At 60.4% G+C, this 16819-nt stretch overlaps 3 protein-coding genes across 5 annotated transcripts; 1 reads left to right on the top strand and 2 right to left on the bottom strand.

Annotated features, from left to right (window-relative positions):
- The first annotated feature begins 42 nt into the window (after window positions 1-42).
- TNFAIP8L1 (TNF alpha induced protein 8 like 1) lies at window positions 43-7896 on the top strand. Of its 3 annotated transcripts, none has more exons than XM_068996980.1 (2): window positions 43-569; window positions 6420-7888. In XM_068996980.1, exon 2 carries the CDS (start codon window positions 6422-6424, stop codon window positions 6980-6982), a length of 561 nt encoding a protein of 186 aa, XP_068853081.1. In that variant the 5' UTR covers window positions 43-569; window positions 6420-6421; the 3' UTR covers window positions 6983-7888. The 3 variants fall into 3 exon arrangements, with proteins under 3 accessions (XP_068853081.1, XP_068853079.1, XP_068853082.1); XM_068996978.1 differs by lacking the exon at window positions 43-569 and adding an exon at window positions 2311-2485 and having other exon boundaries at window positions 6420-7896; XM_068996981.1 differs by lacking the exon at window positions 43-569 and adding an exon at window positions 3797-3977.
- Window positions 7897-9093: 1197 nt separating this feature from the next.
- On the bottom strand, window positions 9094-12600 carry MYDGF (myeloid derived growth factor). The gene is made up of 6 exons (XM_068996982.1): window positions 12389-12600; window positions 11517-11567; window positions 11199-11260; window positions 10816-10897; window positions 10193-10265; window positions 9094-9899 (listed from the first exon to the last, which is right to left on the bottom strand). The coding sequence occupies exons 1-6, from the start codon at window positions 12566-12568 to the stop codon at window positions 9820-9822; spliced, it is 528 nt and encodes a 175-aa protein (XP_068853083.1). The 5' UTR covers window positions 12569-12600; the 3' UTR covers window positions 9094-9819.
- Window positions 12601-13054: 454 nt separating this feature from the next.
- Window positions 13055-16284, bottom strand: LOC138099615 (procathepsin L-like). The gene is made up of 8 exons (XM_068996977.1): window positions 16216-16284; window positions 14908-15033; window positions 14652-14774; window positions 14312-14461; window positions 13897-14121; window positions 13649-13817; window positions 13371-13485; window positions 13055-13274 (listed from the first exon to the last, which is right to left on the bottom strand). Exons 1-8 carry the CDS (start codon window positions 16216-16218, stop codon window positions 13175-13177), a joined length of 1011 nt encoding a protein of 336 aa, XP_068853078.1. The 5' UTR covers window positions 16219-16284; the 3' UTR covers window positions 13055-13174.
- Window positions 16285-16819: the final 535 nt, after the last annotated feature.

Below are 16819 nucleotides of genomic sequence, written 5' to 3'. Positions count from 1 at the left end.
CCCTCCGGCCCCGCCCCCGGGCCGCCCCCGCCGCTCCCGGCCCCGCGCGGGACTTGGCAGCGGCCGCGGGCGGGAGGCCCCGACCCGCCGGGAACCGGCACCGGGAACCGGCACCGAGAGCCGGGAACCGGCACCGGGAACGGACACCGAGAGCCGGGAACCGGCACCGGGAACCGGACACAGGGAAGCGGGCACCGGACACAGGGAACCGGCACGGGAAACCGGGCACCGGACACAGGGAACCGGGCACCGGGAACCGGCACCGGACACCTGGAACCGGGCACCGGAAACCGGGCACTGGGAACCGGAACCGGGAACCGGGAACCGAACACCGGGACTGGCACTGGGCATCGAAGACCGAACGTCGGACATCGTCACCGGGCACCGGCATCGGGGACCGGGCACCGGTAGCGGCTGCGGGGGCCCGCCGGGCGGGGAGAGGCGCCGGGGAAAGCGGGACCCTCCGCCCGGCCCCGCCCCGTCCAGCCCCGTCCCGCCCCGTCCCGCCGGGGACACCGGAGCAGCCCCGGTCCCGGTCCTGGCGCCGCGCTCCCCGAGGCAGGCTGCAGGTAAGGGCCGGCTCCCCCGGTACCTCCCAGTTCCTCCCGGTTTCCCCGGTTCCTCCCATCTTCCCCGGTCCGTGGGGGCGGGGGCGCTCGGTACCGGCCCGTTTCGTGCTTCCTCTGCGGGGCGAAGCCTCTCGTCTCCCACCCCGGGAATCATCCGTGTGTGTCCCCCCTCCCCGGTGTCACCGGGGCACCGACGGCCCCACCCAGCCTCCGGCCCTGGGGAGCCCCGGGGGAAAGGAGGGCTCGGGGAGCCGCGAGGGGCGGGAGCTGCGGGGTGGGCAGAGCCCGGAGCTGCTCCCGGCAGCCCCTGGATGTGCCTCAGCTTTCCCAGGTGGACAAAACGCGGGGAAAGGGCGATTTCCCCCAAATTCAAGGGAAACCCGAGGGGCTGGAAACAGCGCTGGGTCTGGTGGGTGCTGGATAACGGGAGCTGGGAGAAGGCGCCGGAGCCATCCCCGTGGGGCTGTCACGGACCCACGTGCCGGGGCAGGGCCGGGTGCCCCATGGCAGCACTTGGCTTCGGGCATCGCCCGTCCCTCCTCCCACCCCCGTGCTCCAGAGGATGAAATTCCTCGATTCCTGGAAAGACTAATCCCTTCGGAGAGGCCAGATCCCACCCGGGGCAAGAGCTCGGTGTAAAACTTCCCAATTCTGACTAATCTCCCCCTGGAGCAGGGAAGGATTTGGGCCATTTGGGGCCATTCTTTGCTGACCCCAAGCCCAGTATCGGATCCGAATTGTCCCGTGGAGTTTTCCTCCCTCCCTGAGCGACTTTGTCCTCCTGATCCCGGGGCGGGAAGCATGTGGTGCGCCCTGGCTCCTGCCGCAGGCCGGACAGACGGACGGATGGTGGCTTGGCCTCAGTTTCCCCCCTCCCAGCCTCTGTTTTCTACTTCCCCATAAGTCTCCGTCTGCTCCAAGCAAAGGAGAAAGGAAGTTGCTGCCAGAGAGAGCAGCTTGGTGGCAGCTGGAGAAAGAAAAGGAGGAAATGGAAGGCGAGACAGATGCTCCAAAATAACCCCCCCTTCCTCCTCCTCCTCCTCTTCCTCCTCCTCTCCATAAAATAACCCCCCTTCCTCCTCCTCTTCCTCCTTCTCTCCATAAAATAACCCCTCACCCTCTCCTCTTCCTCCTCCTTCTCTCCTTAAAATAACCTCAATTCCTCCTCCTCCTCCTCCTCCTCCTCTCAAATTTGGCAGCTGCCTCCCCCCTGGGGCACAGTAATCCCAGGGGGAATTCCTTGATACCACACCAGGTCCTCAAATCAGCCCCCCAGGATGACCCCCTGCCCTGTGCCAGAGCACCCCTCCATGTGGATCCCAGGATCCCATTCCCACGGGAAGCACTGGCGGGATTCCCCACCCACGCACGCCCAGGGCTGGCATCGCTGGGGCCCCCTCGGATGGGCCGCTCAGCTCCTTGCACAGACATGTTGGAGCTGCCAGAGTGGATCAGCATTCCCAGGCAAAACCAAAAACCACCTCCTTCCCGTGGGTGCATTTGCAGCCCCAGCGAGGGCACCCGCGGGAAGGAGGTTTTGGGATGGAGGAGCTCAGATCCAGGTGCCAGAGGTGGTGAGGACAGTGATGGGGACACGCCAAGTGCGTGGCACCACCGCTGCCATGAGCACCGGGAGCGCGCGGGGCCAGGTTGAACCCCCCGGCTGCGCCGCTGCCCCGCGGCATTCCCGGTCCCTGCTCCAGCCGTGGCGGCCGTGGATTCATCCCGGCCTTGCCAAGAAATGAGCTTTTCCTCGGGCGAGGTGTTTACTCAGTGGCTTCCTCCCCGGCCTCACCCCGCTCGGCACACACGCGCCCGAGCCCGGCGTCTCCGGCTGCTCTTTGCACCCATGGCAACGTGCGAGGGCCGGCACGCGTCCTGCCTCCCGCTCCTCTTCCTCGGCTCTCCCGGCGCTGGTAACGTGTGGGCTTGGGAGCTGCGGGGGTCGCGGATGGTGGGGGACAGGCGGTGACGCTGGTGGGGCTCTCCGGTTACTGCCCGGCCCAGCTCCTGTAATCCAGGAGGGTTTAATTAATTAATAGGGGTTGGAGCATGGGGGAAAGCGATGCCGGGGGATGGAGGGCAGAGCAGCGGGAGCCCATCCACCCGCTTGGCATTAGGCAACGATTCGGGGGCACGGGGAATGCTGAGGTGCAGAGCAGGGGTGTTTTCCAGAGCAGCATGTGGGACGGAGGGGAAAACCAGGGAAATCGCCACTATTCAATGTTTATCCTGTTGGGAAACGATGTTGGAGGAAACTTGTACTAAGACAATCCAAGTTACTACGGCCGTGGTGGGAAGGTGGAGGAGGGAGAGGAGGAGGAAGAGGAGGCAGAGGTGCCTCTGCTCTGAGCTGGAGCTTTGTGGAGCCTCCCCCGCCTCGCTGCTCCATGAATTATTTACGTGCTTTTCCTTTCCTGCATGAAATATTCACCCGCTGCCAAGGGAACTGGGGGGGCTGGGGGGACCAAGCCCACGGAGCTGCTGGTGGGAACCAGGTGAAAGGGACAGGCAGGGAGAGGGATCTTTGGGGCAGGTGGAAATGATAATTGGGATGATGTCACTGCTGCATTTGGCCCCTCTCCATAAAGGAGCTCTGGACAGTGCTCACTTGGCAGCTCTGCTGTGGTGCCACTGGCACCAGGTGACCACAGGGTGACAGGGTCTCGTGTCCCCCCCCAGACGGGAGCTTTCAGTGATGCTTGTGCCCTCAGTGGTGTGGGGGAGGTTTTTTGGGGATCCCGGGGAAATCAGGTCACAGCTGGGTGTTGGGTGAGATGCTAGCCCAGCGGGGTGAACGCCAAACCAGAGATGGGCACGGCACGTGTCTGTTCCCAGGGGACCACATCCATCCTGTGGCAGGGACACCCTCTGTGTCCTCACCCAGGACACCCCACCCCTCACACCACCGCTCAGGGCTGCAAGACTGCCTCAAAACCTCCAAATTGGGTGGAAACCCTCCAACAAAGGGCTGTACCTGTTCCCAAAGCCACCGTTGGGACCGCAGCCCCGCCGCGCTCTTCCGGAGCAGGGAGGAACTTGGTGACAGCAGCACTCAGCTGCTCCACTTCGGAAGAAGAAGAAGCTGTTTTTTAGGGCGTTTTCATGAAAAAGAAGAAGGGGGTGGGGGGGAGCCCAAGCCCTGAGCCGGGCTGGAAACTTCAGCGACAGGAAGGAAGCGCAGTGGGTTATTTCGAGCTCCAGTTGGCTGGTGGGGCAAGGCTCGACTCTTCCGCGCGCCGATAGCAGCCCCTCGTGAACAATGGGGTCGTGGGGCCCTTCCCAGCAGGAAAGCGGCTCATTCCGGTGAAATGTCCTGTTGGAGCTGAGTCAGCAGGTCCTGGTGGGCCGAGTGTGGTGCGGAGGGTGCCGGGGGAACCATCCCGGTGCAGCCGGAGCCAGCGGGAGGTGAGCCTGGGTTTCCTTGGGGTTTGCAGGGAGCGACCTGTAAAACCATCCCTGGGCACTGGAGAGGGAGCTGGTTGCATTTTTGGGATCCCTATACCTGCCTATACCACTTATGGGGTCCGTAGACCGCCCTATAATGGCTTAGTGCCTCAGTTTCCCCCCTGGACCAATGCTCTTCATCCCGGAGCAGGGGAGGGCTGTGAGCAGCCGGGTGTTACTCGGTGCGGAGGGAGCAGAGGGTTGAGCCATGGTTCCAGCTGGCATTTGGGAGCTGTGGGCAGCTCGCAGGACTTGGCACTTCCTATTTTTCATGCGCTGTGGAGGTGGAGTTTGCACTTGCTGGTCACCCAAGGGAGAGCTCGGGTGTGGGAATTCCTATTTATCCAGGCACCATTCCCAGGGCACCCCACAACCGCGAGGGCGGGGACTTCCAGGCTGTCAACACCACGGCAAAGCCCTACTCCTTCCGGACAGGATGCCTGGCACGGGCAGAGCGAGTCCCCTCACAGCCAAGGCACAGGAGATGGAGCTCCCTCTGCCCATCCTGCCCACCCCTCCCTCCGGGCTCCGCTCCGGCAGCAGCTCATGGATGCAGCCATCGGCATTCCATGAGCCCGACCCGCCCGGCTGTCACCAGGCTCTGCGCTGTCATTTTTGTCTTATTAAGTGCGAGAGCCTCAGCCCGAGGCTCAGGCTGGCAAAAATCAATGTTTTCCCATCGAAGGAAACGCTTCCAAACCTCTGTGTTTTTCCAAAGGGCTGTAAATAACGCTGCAGGCGGCGGCTCCCACAGCACCGGGGACGGCAGCCCCATTACTGCTCCAAATTCACGTCCCCACGGAGCCTTGGCTGCCCTCGGGTTTGGGAGCTGGTGGCTGGGAGATGCCCAGGGAGCCGGGACTCAGCACCATCGACCTGGCACGACTGGCTGGGTGAGATGGAGCCTTGGCCACACCAGGGGGTCCATGAGGAGCTGGGATTTGCTCCCGAGAGCCTGGTGTGTGCTCCAGAGTGGCAGGAGCAGGACTGGAGGTCCCTGGAGGGGTCTGGGACTGGCAGCTTGGCTGGGGGGAGTGACAGAGATGCATGTGATGGGGACAGACTCGGTTCTGTGATAGAATCCCAGAGTTGTGGAATGGTTTGGGTTGGAAAAAGACCAAAAGCTCATCTCATCCCACCCCTGCCATGGGCAGGGACACCTTCCACTATCCCAGGGTGCTCCAAGCCCCATCCAACCTGGCCTGGGACACTTCCAGGGATGGGGCAGCCACAGCTTCTCTGGGCACCCTGTGCCAGGGCCTCACCTCCCTCTCAGGGAAGGATTCCTTCCTAACATCAAATCTAAACCTGCTCCCTATCCATGAGCAATTTATCCCCATCCATCCTCACAGCGGCAGCATCCTTTAGCTGAAATATCTCCTCTCCGTTCCCTGGGATGTATTTATAGGCTGATCCCATCCCCTCCCGCTCTGCCGGGCTGTCCGTGCCATGTGCAGGCTCTTGCATAAGCAGCTCCCAGCTCTGCCCATCCATCCCCGCTGTTTTCCTGCTGTTCTCCCCTCCCTGTGATTTGTAGCTCTGCGGTTTCCCAGGCCAAGATGCATCTCCAGGGTCGGCGGCATTTTAATCGTTCACAGCAGATTTTAAAGCCGTGCTCTGCCCGAGGTGATGGATTTGGTCCCGCTGGGATGTGGGAGTCGGGCTGTAGGTGAGGTTCCTGTCTGGGTGAATTATTCACCTCCGTGCGGTGCTGGCTCCAGAGGAGGTTGAGGCGGCAGCAGAACAAGTCCGAGCTCGTGTGGGTGTTCCAGGGTGAGCAGTGCCAGGGAAAAGGGCTCCCACGCCAATTGCTGGGTGCTGCAAACCGGCTGTGCCGCTCTGGCCGCGGCCAGCACCGGGGTGGATGCGGCACATGGCATCGGGGGGTGACTCAGCTGCCACCTGCGCTGTCCCCAGCTCACCCTGCAGGAAATGAGTCAGGTTTTAAGGAAGGAAAAATGTTAAGATGATGGGGCAAGAGTCCTTCCTGCACCAGGAGCAGGGAGGCGTCGGTCGCACGAGGGAGACCGGGATGGAGGGTCACGGGTGGTGCTCAGGTAGGGGCACCTCGCTCACTGTGACCTCTCCACAGAGTCTGGGAAAAGGAAGGTGGGAACACCCTGATCCCACCATCCAGATCTGGGGGGTGAGCTCAGCTCTCACCTGCCCTGGCACCCAGGAGCTCCCTTGGTCTCGCCATTGGCTGGAGATGCTCTTTCTCCTGCCAAAAGGCTGCGTGGGGAGGTGAGGAATCACAGAATCATGGAATGGGTTGGGTGGGAAGGGACCTTAGCGCTCATCCAGCTCCACCCCCTGCCATGGACAGGGACACTCCACTAGCCCAGGTGAGATGGGGACAGATGCAGAGCAGGGACTGATCTGTGTGTGCCTCTTCCCCCGCAGAGATGGACACCTTCAGCACCAAGAACTTGGCCCTGCAGGCCCAGAAGAAGCTCCTGAGCAAAATGGCCACCAAGACCATCGCCAACGTCTTCATCGATGACACCAGCAGCGAGATCCTGGACGAGCTGTACCGGGCCACCAAGGAGTACACCCACAACCGCAAAGAGGCCCAGAAGATCATCAAAAACCTCATCAAGATCGTGATGAAGCTGGGGGTTCTCTACCGCAATGGGCAGTTCAGCCCCGAGGAGCTGCTGGTCATGGAGCGCTTCCGCAAGAAGGTTCACACCTTGGCCATGACGGCCGTCAGCTTCCACCAGATAGACTTCACCTTCGACCGCAGGGTCATGTCCAGCGTCCTCACCGAGTGCCGGGACCTGCTGCACCAGGCTGTCAACGGGCACCTGACGGCCAAGTCCCACTCGCGCATCAACCACGTCTTCAACCACTTTGCGGACTACGAGTTCCTGTCGGCTCTGTACGGCCCGGCCGAGCCCTACCGCACCCACCTCAAGAGGATCTGCGAAGGGGTCAACAAGATGCTGGAGGAGGACAACATCTGAGGCTGGCCCAGGTGGGCTCTTGGCAGCCAGACTCTGCCTTCTGTGAGGCTGAAGACGCGGTGTCTGCTTTGACCTTCACCGGGCTCGTCCCCTCCTCCCCTCTGCAGTGCTCACTTGTGTTCTCCTCGTTTTGACAAAAGACTGAACCTCTTGACTTTGTCTTCCCCTTGCCCAGGGTCTGCAAAGCCCTCCCTGCGCTGGGCTGAGCCCTCTCCAGGGGATCCTGGGATTTTGGGCACCTGCTGTACAGTTTGATTTCCTTTGCCCACCAAGTGCCTTTAGCTCAGAGTCCAAGGATTTGGACTCTTTGCCTTGAACTCAGTTGTAACCCTCTGGGGGGAAACCAAACCAAAGACTTGTGCTGTGAAGCACCTCCAAGGTGTCTCTTGAGGAGGTGGGACGTTGTTGGAGTGAGCAGTTCTGAGACCCCGTAGCTGGAGGGTTGTGGGACTCCGGTTTTCTTCCAGCAGCTCCACAGCACGGTGGGAGCAAATCATGGTCCAGACTTGTGCTGCCCGGGCAGGAAGGTGCTTCTGTGTGTACTTTAGTGTCCTCAAAGACAAGTCCCTGTGAGCAGGAGGGTCCCTCCTCACCTGGGTGAGGGCAGGGAGGGAGCTGGGGGGAGCTGTTCCTTCCCTGGACCCTGGGAACCACCCAACACCCAACTCCCCACCGGCCTCCAGCAGCGGTGCCACCTGGCAGCTCCAGCGCTGTCCTCGGTGGTTATCCAAAGCTCCCCCTGGGATTTCATCCCTTTTCCATGCCCTTGACTGAGTGATGGTTGTTCATTTTTAGCAAACTCTGTAGCCCTGATGAGTTATTTAAATAAACTCACCCGTGTGGCCTGGGAGCTCCGTGCGGTTGTTCCAGCGGTGGTGACAGTGACAAAATGAGCCCTGGGACAGCTGGGTTTGTCCCCAGGTGGTGGTGGCTCTCTGTGACCTGGGGTCTGTGCTCTCTGTGCCCTGGCATTGCTGCTGGTTGTGCTGTCCCTGCTCAATGGCCCAGCAGCTCCTGGCTTTGCAGGGACAAGGGGAAATGGCTTCCCACTGCCAGAGGGCAGGGGTAGATGGGCTATTGGGAAGGAATTGTTCCCTGTGAGGGTGGGGAGGCCCTGGCAGAGGTTGCCCCATCTCTGGAAGCATCCAAGGCCAGGCTGGATGGGGCTTGGAGCAATCTGGGAAAGTGGAAGGTGTCCCTGCCATGGCAGGGTGGGACTGGATGAGCTTTAAGGTCTCTCCAAAGCCCAACCATTCCATGATTTTGTGAGATCCCGCTCCCAACAGACACCCACATGCGCTCCTCTGCACCCCCACGTCCCCTCCCTGCTCAGCAGGAGCCCAAAAGCAGAGCCCTGGCAGCAGGAAGCAGGGAGTGACTCCACAGTCACAGGGGACAGCCTGGAACAGCGTCTGCTCTCGGAGCAGCAGGGACGCTCCGGCCGCTCCCAGCACGCTGAGCTGGGCTCTGAGCACTGGAAATTGCCCTTTTAGCATCCAAGACAGCACAGTTGCAGCTGGCCTTATCTCTGTGACCTTCTTGTGCCTCCTGTTCCATGGATGTCTCCAGGCACGGGCGGCTCCCGCTCGCTGCTCCCTTTCCACCGCTGGCACTGATAACTCTGAGCCTTAGAAGATTAAATAAAAGACACAAAGGCCCTATCTCTGTCGTTTCACAGGCCTGGCTCCAGCTGTCACAGAGAATTGTGTGACACAGCTTGGGGTGGGGGCGAAGCCCATTCACAGGGGGCTGTGGAGAACATGGCCAGGAGCCCAGGAGGTGCTGGTCCCTCAGGAGGGCAGGGGCCAGTGGCCTTTGGGAACAACTCCTGTCTCCCCTGGGCCGGTGTGTCCCTGTCAGGAGCGTGCTGGAGAGGAGCCAGAGCTGGGAATCCCGGGCAGGTGTGGTGGGATGGGGCTGAGGGATGCCCAGAAATGCTTCACTATTCCCAAAATCTGTGTCTGTGTCAGCTGCAAGACGCCCCCTAAACCCTCTGCAGCCCCCAAATTCCTGTGGGACACCTCAACTCATCCTGGCCAAGCAGCAACAAACAACAACAGCAACAGCTGGAGAGGGGAGGAGGGACAGAGCAGAGCAACTTCAGGCCAGAGCACGATGCTTTATTTCTTTATTTGTGCTGTATTTACACAGGAAAGGAATTGCATATTCCCTGTTATTACTCTGGATAAGAAAAAAATCACTTTTCTGTAGGTATAAAATAGTCCCGTGGTTGTGCTGAGACGTGGAAGTGTTGCTTGGATTGATTCCTGGTTGTGTCAGAGTAAGCTGCTCTGCCTTCCCCCCATCCAAGCTATCCCAGCCCAGCTCTGGATCCACTCCAGCCACACACTCGCCACGGAATCAGAGCTTTGGCCAACTCCCTCCCTTCCTCCCCCTAAATTAATTATTTCCTCCTGTCACGCTGCTGGAGAGAGAAATCCCATCTCCCCTCCAGAGACTACAGAGTTAACAACTTCCCTTTAGCAAGCCCTGCTTAAATCCAGCCACTTATCTCCCTGCCTTGCTCTTCCCGGCGAAGCAGATAAGGAGCCCCTTTCCTCGGGAGCTTTGCAGCTCAGCCAAGCAGGAAGGGGCACAGGAGGATCGGGAGCCTCCCGGGAGGTTTCCAGCTGCAAAGCACGGTGTTACTCTGACACAAGACAGAACAAATCTGTCCTCACGCCTCCACGCCCCACTCGTGTCGGTCCCCAGCACATTTCAGTATGGAAAACATAAAAGGTTCGGCCAACCAAAAGAAAAACCCCGCGGGTAACCAGGAAATCCCTTCACTGCCACGCTGGTCCGGCCAAGCCCCCTGCCCGGGGCCGGCCTCGGGGTCACAGCTCGTCACGGGGGGTTTTTGCCACAATCATGAGTTTGGACAGCTCGAAACGGAACTTGCCTTCCCTGTGAGACACTGGAGAGAAGAGAGAAAAGCCCAGGATCAGCAGATGGGAAAGCAGGAACAAAACAGCCCCGCTGGGCCCTTTCCAGGGTGCCAGGCATTGCTCTTCCCACTCCTGCACAGGCCAGGCTGGGGGAGAAACCCCTCCTTCCCCCTTGGAGTTTAACTGGGATGGGACCCACAAAATCTGGCTGCCAATGGTGGACTGAGAGCACTGTACCCCTGGCGCCAGTATTTGAGCCTAAACTGGCCACTGGCCTGTCTCCCACACCAGCCCCTCTCTCGCAGCTCTCTCCAGCACAGACCTGTTGTTTCAGTGATTTCAAATTCTTCCTGTTTCAAGGGGATGTCGCTCTGGGCACCCACAGCAGCCTGAGACTGAAACAGGAAGGAAGGAGGTGTAAGAGGCTGAGGCAAGGCAAGGAGTCACAGCACTTCAACCAACCAAACAACAGTGAGAACCAACGGGTTTGTGATTTATGTGCAGTGAAAGAATTAAGTGCACAAAGGAAAAGTGAAGGAAAATCTCCATCTGTTTTTCCATTTCCTATTAAACCGTGGACTCGTGTCCTTGGGGTGAGTGAAAGCCTCACCCCTGGAAACTGGGAAATGGAAGAATGAGCCAGACAAAAACAAAGGTTTGGTTTGCTTTGTCACCTGCAATTTGTTGAGGCAATCCAAGACTCCCTCTGTGCCCTGGGTGCCTTTGGAGCCCTCTCCCAGCAAATCCCTGGGACTGAGAGGGCAGGAACACAACGGAGCAGGCTGCCCACCTGCAGCCCCTCTCCTGCCTGCCACCAGTCTCTAATTAGGGACATGATGGAGCACATTTTATGGCACAGATGTCTAATAAATGTTTTCCACATCTAATTCATGTTTTATAGCAGCCTCCCACACTCCTGCTTCCCCGGGATCAGCTGGGACTTACATAAGCCATGGCATACTCTATCTTGGCTCCTTTCACTTCAGCTTTAAACTGGGTAAAGAAGAGATAAGACTTCCCTTGGGGCCTGAAAGAAGAAAGCAGAGCCTTTGTCAGCGGCACAGAGGGTGGAGGTGCAGAGGAGTGAAGGATTCCTGGCTCCCTCCCTCCCCCCACAGGCACTTCTGGATCTCCTGTAGCTTTTGTGCAGCGCGGGGAAGAGGGGAGCACAAAATTTATAAACCAAAAGCTGCACGAAAAGCCCCCAGAGCCACAGCATCCCTGGGAGAGGGAAATCCTCCCTGCAGAGATGCAAGTCCACCTGGGAAGCAGGGTCCTTATGCCTGCCCCACATCCACCCAGCCGTGGTGGTTTTGCTCAGGACACACCTCCAGATGGAGCAGGAGAAGAGCCCGCTGTCCTCGCTGACTCCAACGTTCATCTGCCATTGCTGCACAGGGGAGATCCACAGTCAGCGTGGGGAAAACCCTCCGAGGCCAATCCCTCCCCTCCAGCTGCAGCAGGAGCTCCAAAATAACCCAACACAACCGCCCAGCACTCGCCGGTGGCCCCTGCAGCTCCCTCCTTGCCACAGTTACAACTGTGCTCTTACACAAAACAGTCACCAGTCTTGTTTCCTTTTAGGCTAAGAAAAAAGGAGCCGATTCCAACAGGACCAGGACGTGCCCGGGGCTAGCCCAGCTCACCTCGTTTGTGCCGCCCTGGGCCGAGTAGGTGAAGGTGCAGCCGTAATCCCCCTGCCAGGAGAGAGGAACAGGAGCAGCCTCGCTTCAGCACGAGCTGTTCTTCCATAGAATCGAGGAATTGTTGAGGTTGGAAAAGCCCTCCCAGACTATCAAGTCCAACTGTTCCCCAGCACTGCCAAGGCCACCACTGCCCCATGTCCCCAAGGGCCACATCCACACGGCTTTAACTCTCCAGGGATGGGGATTCCGCCCCTGCCCTGGGCAGCTGTGCCAGTGCCTGACCTCCCTTTCCATCAAGAATTTTCCCCAATATCCAGCCTAAACCTCCCCTGAGACTATTTCCTCCTGCCCAGAGTGCTGGGGTGAGGGACCCCCAGCCCCGTCCCCACTGGGGCCCTTCCCGTTCTGAGCCGCCTTCCCATGAGGACCCTTCTTTCTTTGAGACCCCCCCTGCCCTTGGCACAGCTCATCCCTTCGGAACCCCCCCCTTTTCCTGGGGTCCCGTTATCCATGTCACGTCTCCATCCCTGGGGTTCTTCTCTCTTCAGACACTGTCCCACCTTGGGGATCTACTTGCCCTGGGGACCCCCTTCTGCTGGACAACCCCACTTGGGGACTCCTTCCCCTCGAGGACCCCCTTCTCAGTGGAGGCTCCGTCCCTCCCCGAGTCCCCCCGTTCTCTCCGGGTCCCCCCGCCTTTGCAGCCCCCTTTGGGGACCCCTCTGTCCCCGGGGACCCCCCACCCGTGCGCCCCGCCCTCCCTCGCGCTCAGCCAATCCCCGCAGCAGGATGTATGAGTGACGTGTCGCGCAGCCAATCAGCGAGGGGCGCGTACCCTCTCCGCACCCGCTCCCTCCCTCCCGGCCGCTCACCAGGCTCCGGGAGAAGGAGTGAACCTCCCCGCCGGGCCGCACGTCGAACTCGGCCGTGCTCGGGGCCGCGCCCGGCGCCGTGCCCGGTTCCCCGGCCGCTCGGGCCGCCAGGCACAGCAGGGCTGCGGGCACCAGCGCGGCCCACGCGCGCCGGCCGCTCCTCCCGCTGGGCGCCGCCATCTTGAAGAGGAAGCGCGGGCTATGGCGGCCGGGAGGGGTCAGCGCGGCGGCGGCGGCGGCACGGCGGCCATGTTGGGTGTGGGCAGGAGCCCGGGCGGGCCAAAGCCGCGGGAAGCGCGGAGGGACCGGAGGACACGGGGACATCAAGGGACAACAGGGACAAGGGACAGAGGGACAGAGGGACAAGGGAGCCTCGGGGACAAGAGGCCCTGTGGTCAGGGGACAAAGGGACCACGAGGATAAGGTGCCATTGGGACAGGCGACCATGGGGACAAGGGGCTGCGGGGACCTCGGGGACAAAGGAGAGCGGGATGGCCGAGCCGGGAGGGAAGGCCTGGAGAATGCTGAGCACGGCGAGAGGGAGCATCCAGGCTGGATGGGGTTGGAGCAGCCTGAAAAGTGTCCGGGAACAAGATGGGCTTTAAGGTCCCATCCAACCCTGCCCCTTCCGCGATGCCACCATTCTGTGACAAGGACCTGGTTGCATCAGCCAATTAACATGGCACTTTTAATTGCTTCTTGCTGCACAGGAACAAAAGCCCGTTTCCAGAAGGAAGCAGCTGTGGATTTGCAGGCAGGTTGGGAGGGAGGGAGAGCTGTCCTGGCTCAGGGCAGGGGGTAGCTGGCATCGCTGGCCACCCCGCACTGGTTGCCGGCGTCCTTCAGCAGGAACATGTAGCCCTTCAGACCCCAGCACTCCGACCAGCTGCAGGCAGAGACGGGAGCAGCACCTCCCTGAGCACATCCCTGAGGATGAGGACCAGGGGGGCAGCAGGTTCGGGGGAACCCCCTCAGCCCTCACCTGTTCTTTAGGATCCAGTAGCTCACTTTGCACTTGCCCACTGGGGCCGTGTCGTAGCCCACGAGCAGCATCGCGTGGCTCACGTTCTGCTGGCCAGATGGGCAAGTGAAGATGCCTGGGGGGAGCAGAGCTAGGGTGAGCTGGGGGCTGGCCCTGGCCCCATTTCCAGGTGGTGCTACCGATTGCCCGTGGCTGGGTGCCCTGGGCAAGGGGCTCAGCAGCCCAGGCCTGCGGTGAGGTGGCCCTGCCTCAGTTTACCCACCAAAAGGAGACAGTACCTGAGTTGTAGAATTGGAAATTCCGGCTTCTGGCGTCCACTGCCACTGACACAGGGCCGTTGGTTGCCACTGCCTGCTGCAGGGCCACCTCGTTGCCCTTGGGCACCGTCCTGAAGCCGGAGCAGGTGGCGGCCTTGTCGCGGGGGTTGTATCGGCAGCGAGAGTTGTCCTGAGAGAGGGAAAGTGTCACCAGGGCTGGGACACCAGCAGTGCTCTGCCGCGTCCCGGGGTCACCTGCTGTCCCTTACAGTGCCCTGGTAGGGGTAGGAATGCTCCGAGTTGAGGCCGCCGTTGTTCCGCACGTACTGGAAGGCCGGCTGCATGCGGCCGCCTCTGCAGCCCGCGTTGCCCAGATTTTGGGTGCAGTCGATGAGGTTCTGCTCGCTCAGCACCACCAACTTCCCCGTCCGCCTGAACATGAGCCCCTCCAGGGCCCCCGTGGCACTGAACGCCCAGCAGGACCCGCAGTCGCCCTGGGGGAGGTGGGGGCAGCAGGGGGTCACGGCCTCGCCCCCAGGCCCACCAGAGGGATGCTCTGAGCCCCTGGTGCTGCTCTGAGCTACAGAATCAGCAGCCAGGACTCTGGGAGCAGCTCAGAGCTGCTGCTGCCGGTGCTCACTTCTGCTGCCCACAGCCCTGGCTGGGCTCCCACCCCGTGCCCACCTGGGATTTTACGGGTGTCACGTAGCCCTTGGCCCTCCAGTCCACCTTCACTGGGGCCTTCAGGGCTGCCGAGGCTCGGAATAGTGGTGCTGGCTCCTCCCTCTTCACCGGGATGTAGCCACTCATGAGCTCATTAAACTCCTGGTTTGTCTGCAGGGCACCAGGGAAAATTCGTGTGATGCCAAGGGTGCCCCCAACCTCCAGGAAGCAGCCCAGCCCCGGGAGTGGGCTGGGAGCTGGCACTCCCTGGATCAAGCCCTGTGAGCATCAAGATGTCCCTGATCCCCTGGATCAAGCTCTGGGTGCTCTGAGGGTCCCCAGGGAAGGTGGCAGCAAGTACCAGGTCCCCAAAGTGGTTCATGGCCAGGCGGTAGCTGTGCTTCCCCTGCGACTCCTCCCGGTTGTGCTGCTGGATGTGGCGCAGGTTCTGCTCCCAGATCTCCCTGCGGATGGCCTCGGCCTCCTGCCAGAGGATCAGAAGGATCAGGAATGGCCCCTGGATCAAGGGGGCACAGGGTGGGGTGGGTGCACATGGACGAGACCCCCTGGAGCAGGACCCAGCACGCGTTGGGAGGGCTGTGGGGAGCAGGACCTACCCCTGGATATTCCTTGGCATAGAGACTCTTCCACCCTTCCCAGGCCTCCTCCAGGGCGGGATCCGGTGCCGCGGCGCAGCCCAGCAGGGCCAGCAGCAGCCCCAGGGTCAGGGCCATGGCACCCGGCTGGGGACAGCAAGAGCGGGGTCAGGGGGCTCTGGGCTGAGGCCAGGCCAAGGACTGGGAACAGGAAAAATCTGGATTTGAGGAGAGGGGGAGGCAGAGAAATCTGCACCAGCTCCGAGAGGGGCTGGAGGGGGAACCAGGGAGAGGAGGTTTCTCTGCAGAGGCCATGCCTGAAGCCTTCCCTCTGTCCCCACACGGAGCTGGGATGCCTGTGATTTCACCAAAATCCCTCCGTGAGGATTCTCCAAGATCAATTTACATCCTTTCTTTTGGCCAGCACAGACACACAGAGCCCAGCCCAGCCCTGTGCCTTCCTTGGACACCCCACTCCTCCTCTGGGGACCCTGGGATTTCTGAGCTGCTCCAGTTATTCTGGGGGTGCAGAGATCAAATGCCTGAGACCCCCAAGCACCCAGAGTTTCCACTGACGTGGCTTTCCCAGAGCCAGAGCTGTCACTGCACCTTTATCCCACCCACTTTGGGAATGGAGATGCCGGGAAGTTTTCCATTTGAGCATCTTTCAGGGCAAGGAGTGACTTTTCTGAGCTAATTTTGTAGCTGGAGAAGTGATTTTGTTTCAAAAATAGGCCCTCAAGAACATCTGTTCTCCCTCCACCCCATCCACCTAAAAATAAAGCCCCACAGGGTGGGTTTTTGGGAGAGAAATGCCTCCCAAGCCACACTCAAGTCCCAAATTCTTGAGGAAGAGTCGTTTTTGCCTGGTTTGCCCAGCACCTGCTGCTTCCTCTGTCATTGCCACTCACTCAGGAAATTAGCTCAGCCTCATCCTCCAGCTGCAAATCCTCCACCCAGAGACGCCCTGCTCCCCATTCCCATCACCTTTCCTGCGGGACAGTGGGGTGGGGGCCTCCCACATCATTTGTATTTCAATCCCCTACAGAGCCTGTTCCATATGGAACAGCTCTGGCCCGCGGGAGGCGATTTCCCAGCTAATTCCTCTCGGGATTCTCAATCCCCAAAAGAAGAAAACCAACCCCTTTTTAGGGTGCCAAACAATCCTGCAGCAAGCTGGGGGATCAGAGGAGCCAACAGATTTGCAAACTCTTCTAGACAAGAGCGTTTTAAGACATTTTAAGAAACACTCGGCTTTTTGGGGACAGGAAAAAGCAGTTTAAATTAAGCCTGAAAAGAAACAAACCCTGCAAAAATAAAGCTTCTTACCATCCAGCAGCACCCACCCAGCTGTGAGGGCAGCAGGGACAGAGGGAGCAGCTTTGCTGGCTGCAGGGTGCTCTTATAGACACATCTCAGAGAGGTGCAACTTCCTCCATCCCGGTCCCTCCTTCCGCCCCTCCGACCTCAAAACTCGCACCCGAGATGCTTTGTAGCAGCTAAACCACAACTGCAACAATTGGGACAATTATTCAGGCACAGGGACAAGAAGAGGGGGGAAAATCTGCTCCCAGCTGTCCCCAGGACCCCAAACGCTCCAGCTGGAAGAAGCTTTGCATTTGGAACAAGCCTCCAGCAGCACCTTTGGGGCACGAACAGCGCGTTCATTAACACCGGCTCCCACGGAGGAAGGCAAAGCAAGGCCGGGCTTGGGAAGCTTTGAGCTGGGAGGGCGAGCAGCAGCAGGCCCAGCTCTGCAAAAGCAGCTCCGTGTGTCCCAGAGCGGGACCAGAGCAGCTGCACCCCCGAATCCCAGCGGAGGGAGGGAGGTGCCCACCCCAGGCTGGTGCTGACTCGCTCAAGGTCACGCCGAGCCAAGAACACGGTCCAGGATTCCCAACCCTCAACTGCTTGGATCATGCTTCCCCCGAGG

This window comes from Aphelocoma coerulescens, chromosome 28 (assembly GCF_041296385.1).
Source record: "Aphelocoma coerulescens isolate FSJ_1873_10779 chromosome 28, UR_Acoe_1.0, whole genome shotgun sequence".
NCBI classification, from domain to species: Eukaryota; Metazoa; Chordata; class Aves; order Passeriformes; family Corvidae; genus Aphelocoma; species Aphelocoma coerulescens.
The sequence above is the reverse complement of the archived record's forward strand: the minus strand, read 5'-3'. Positions and strand labels throughout refer to the sequence as shown.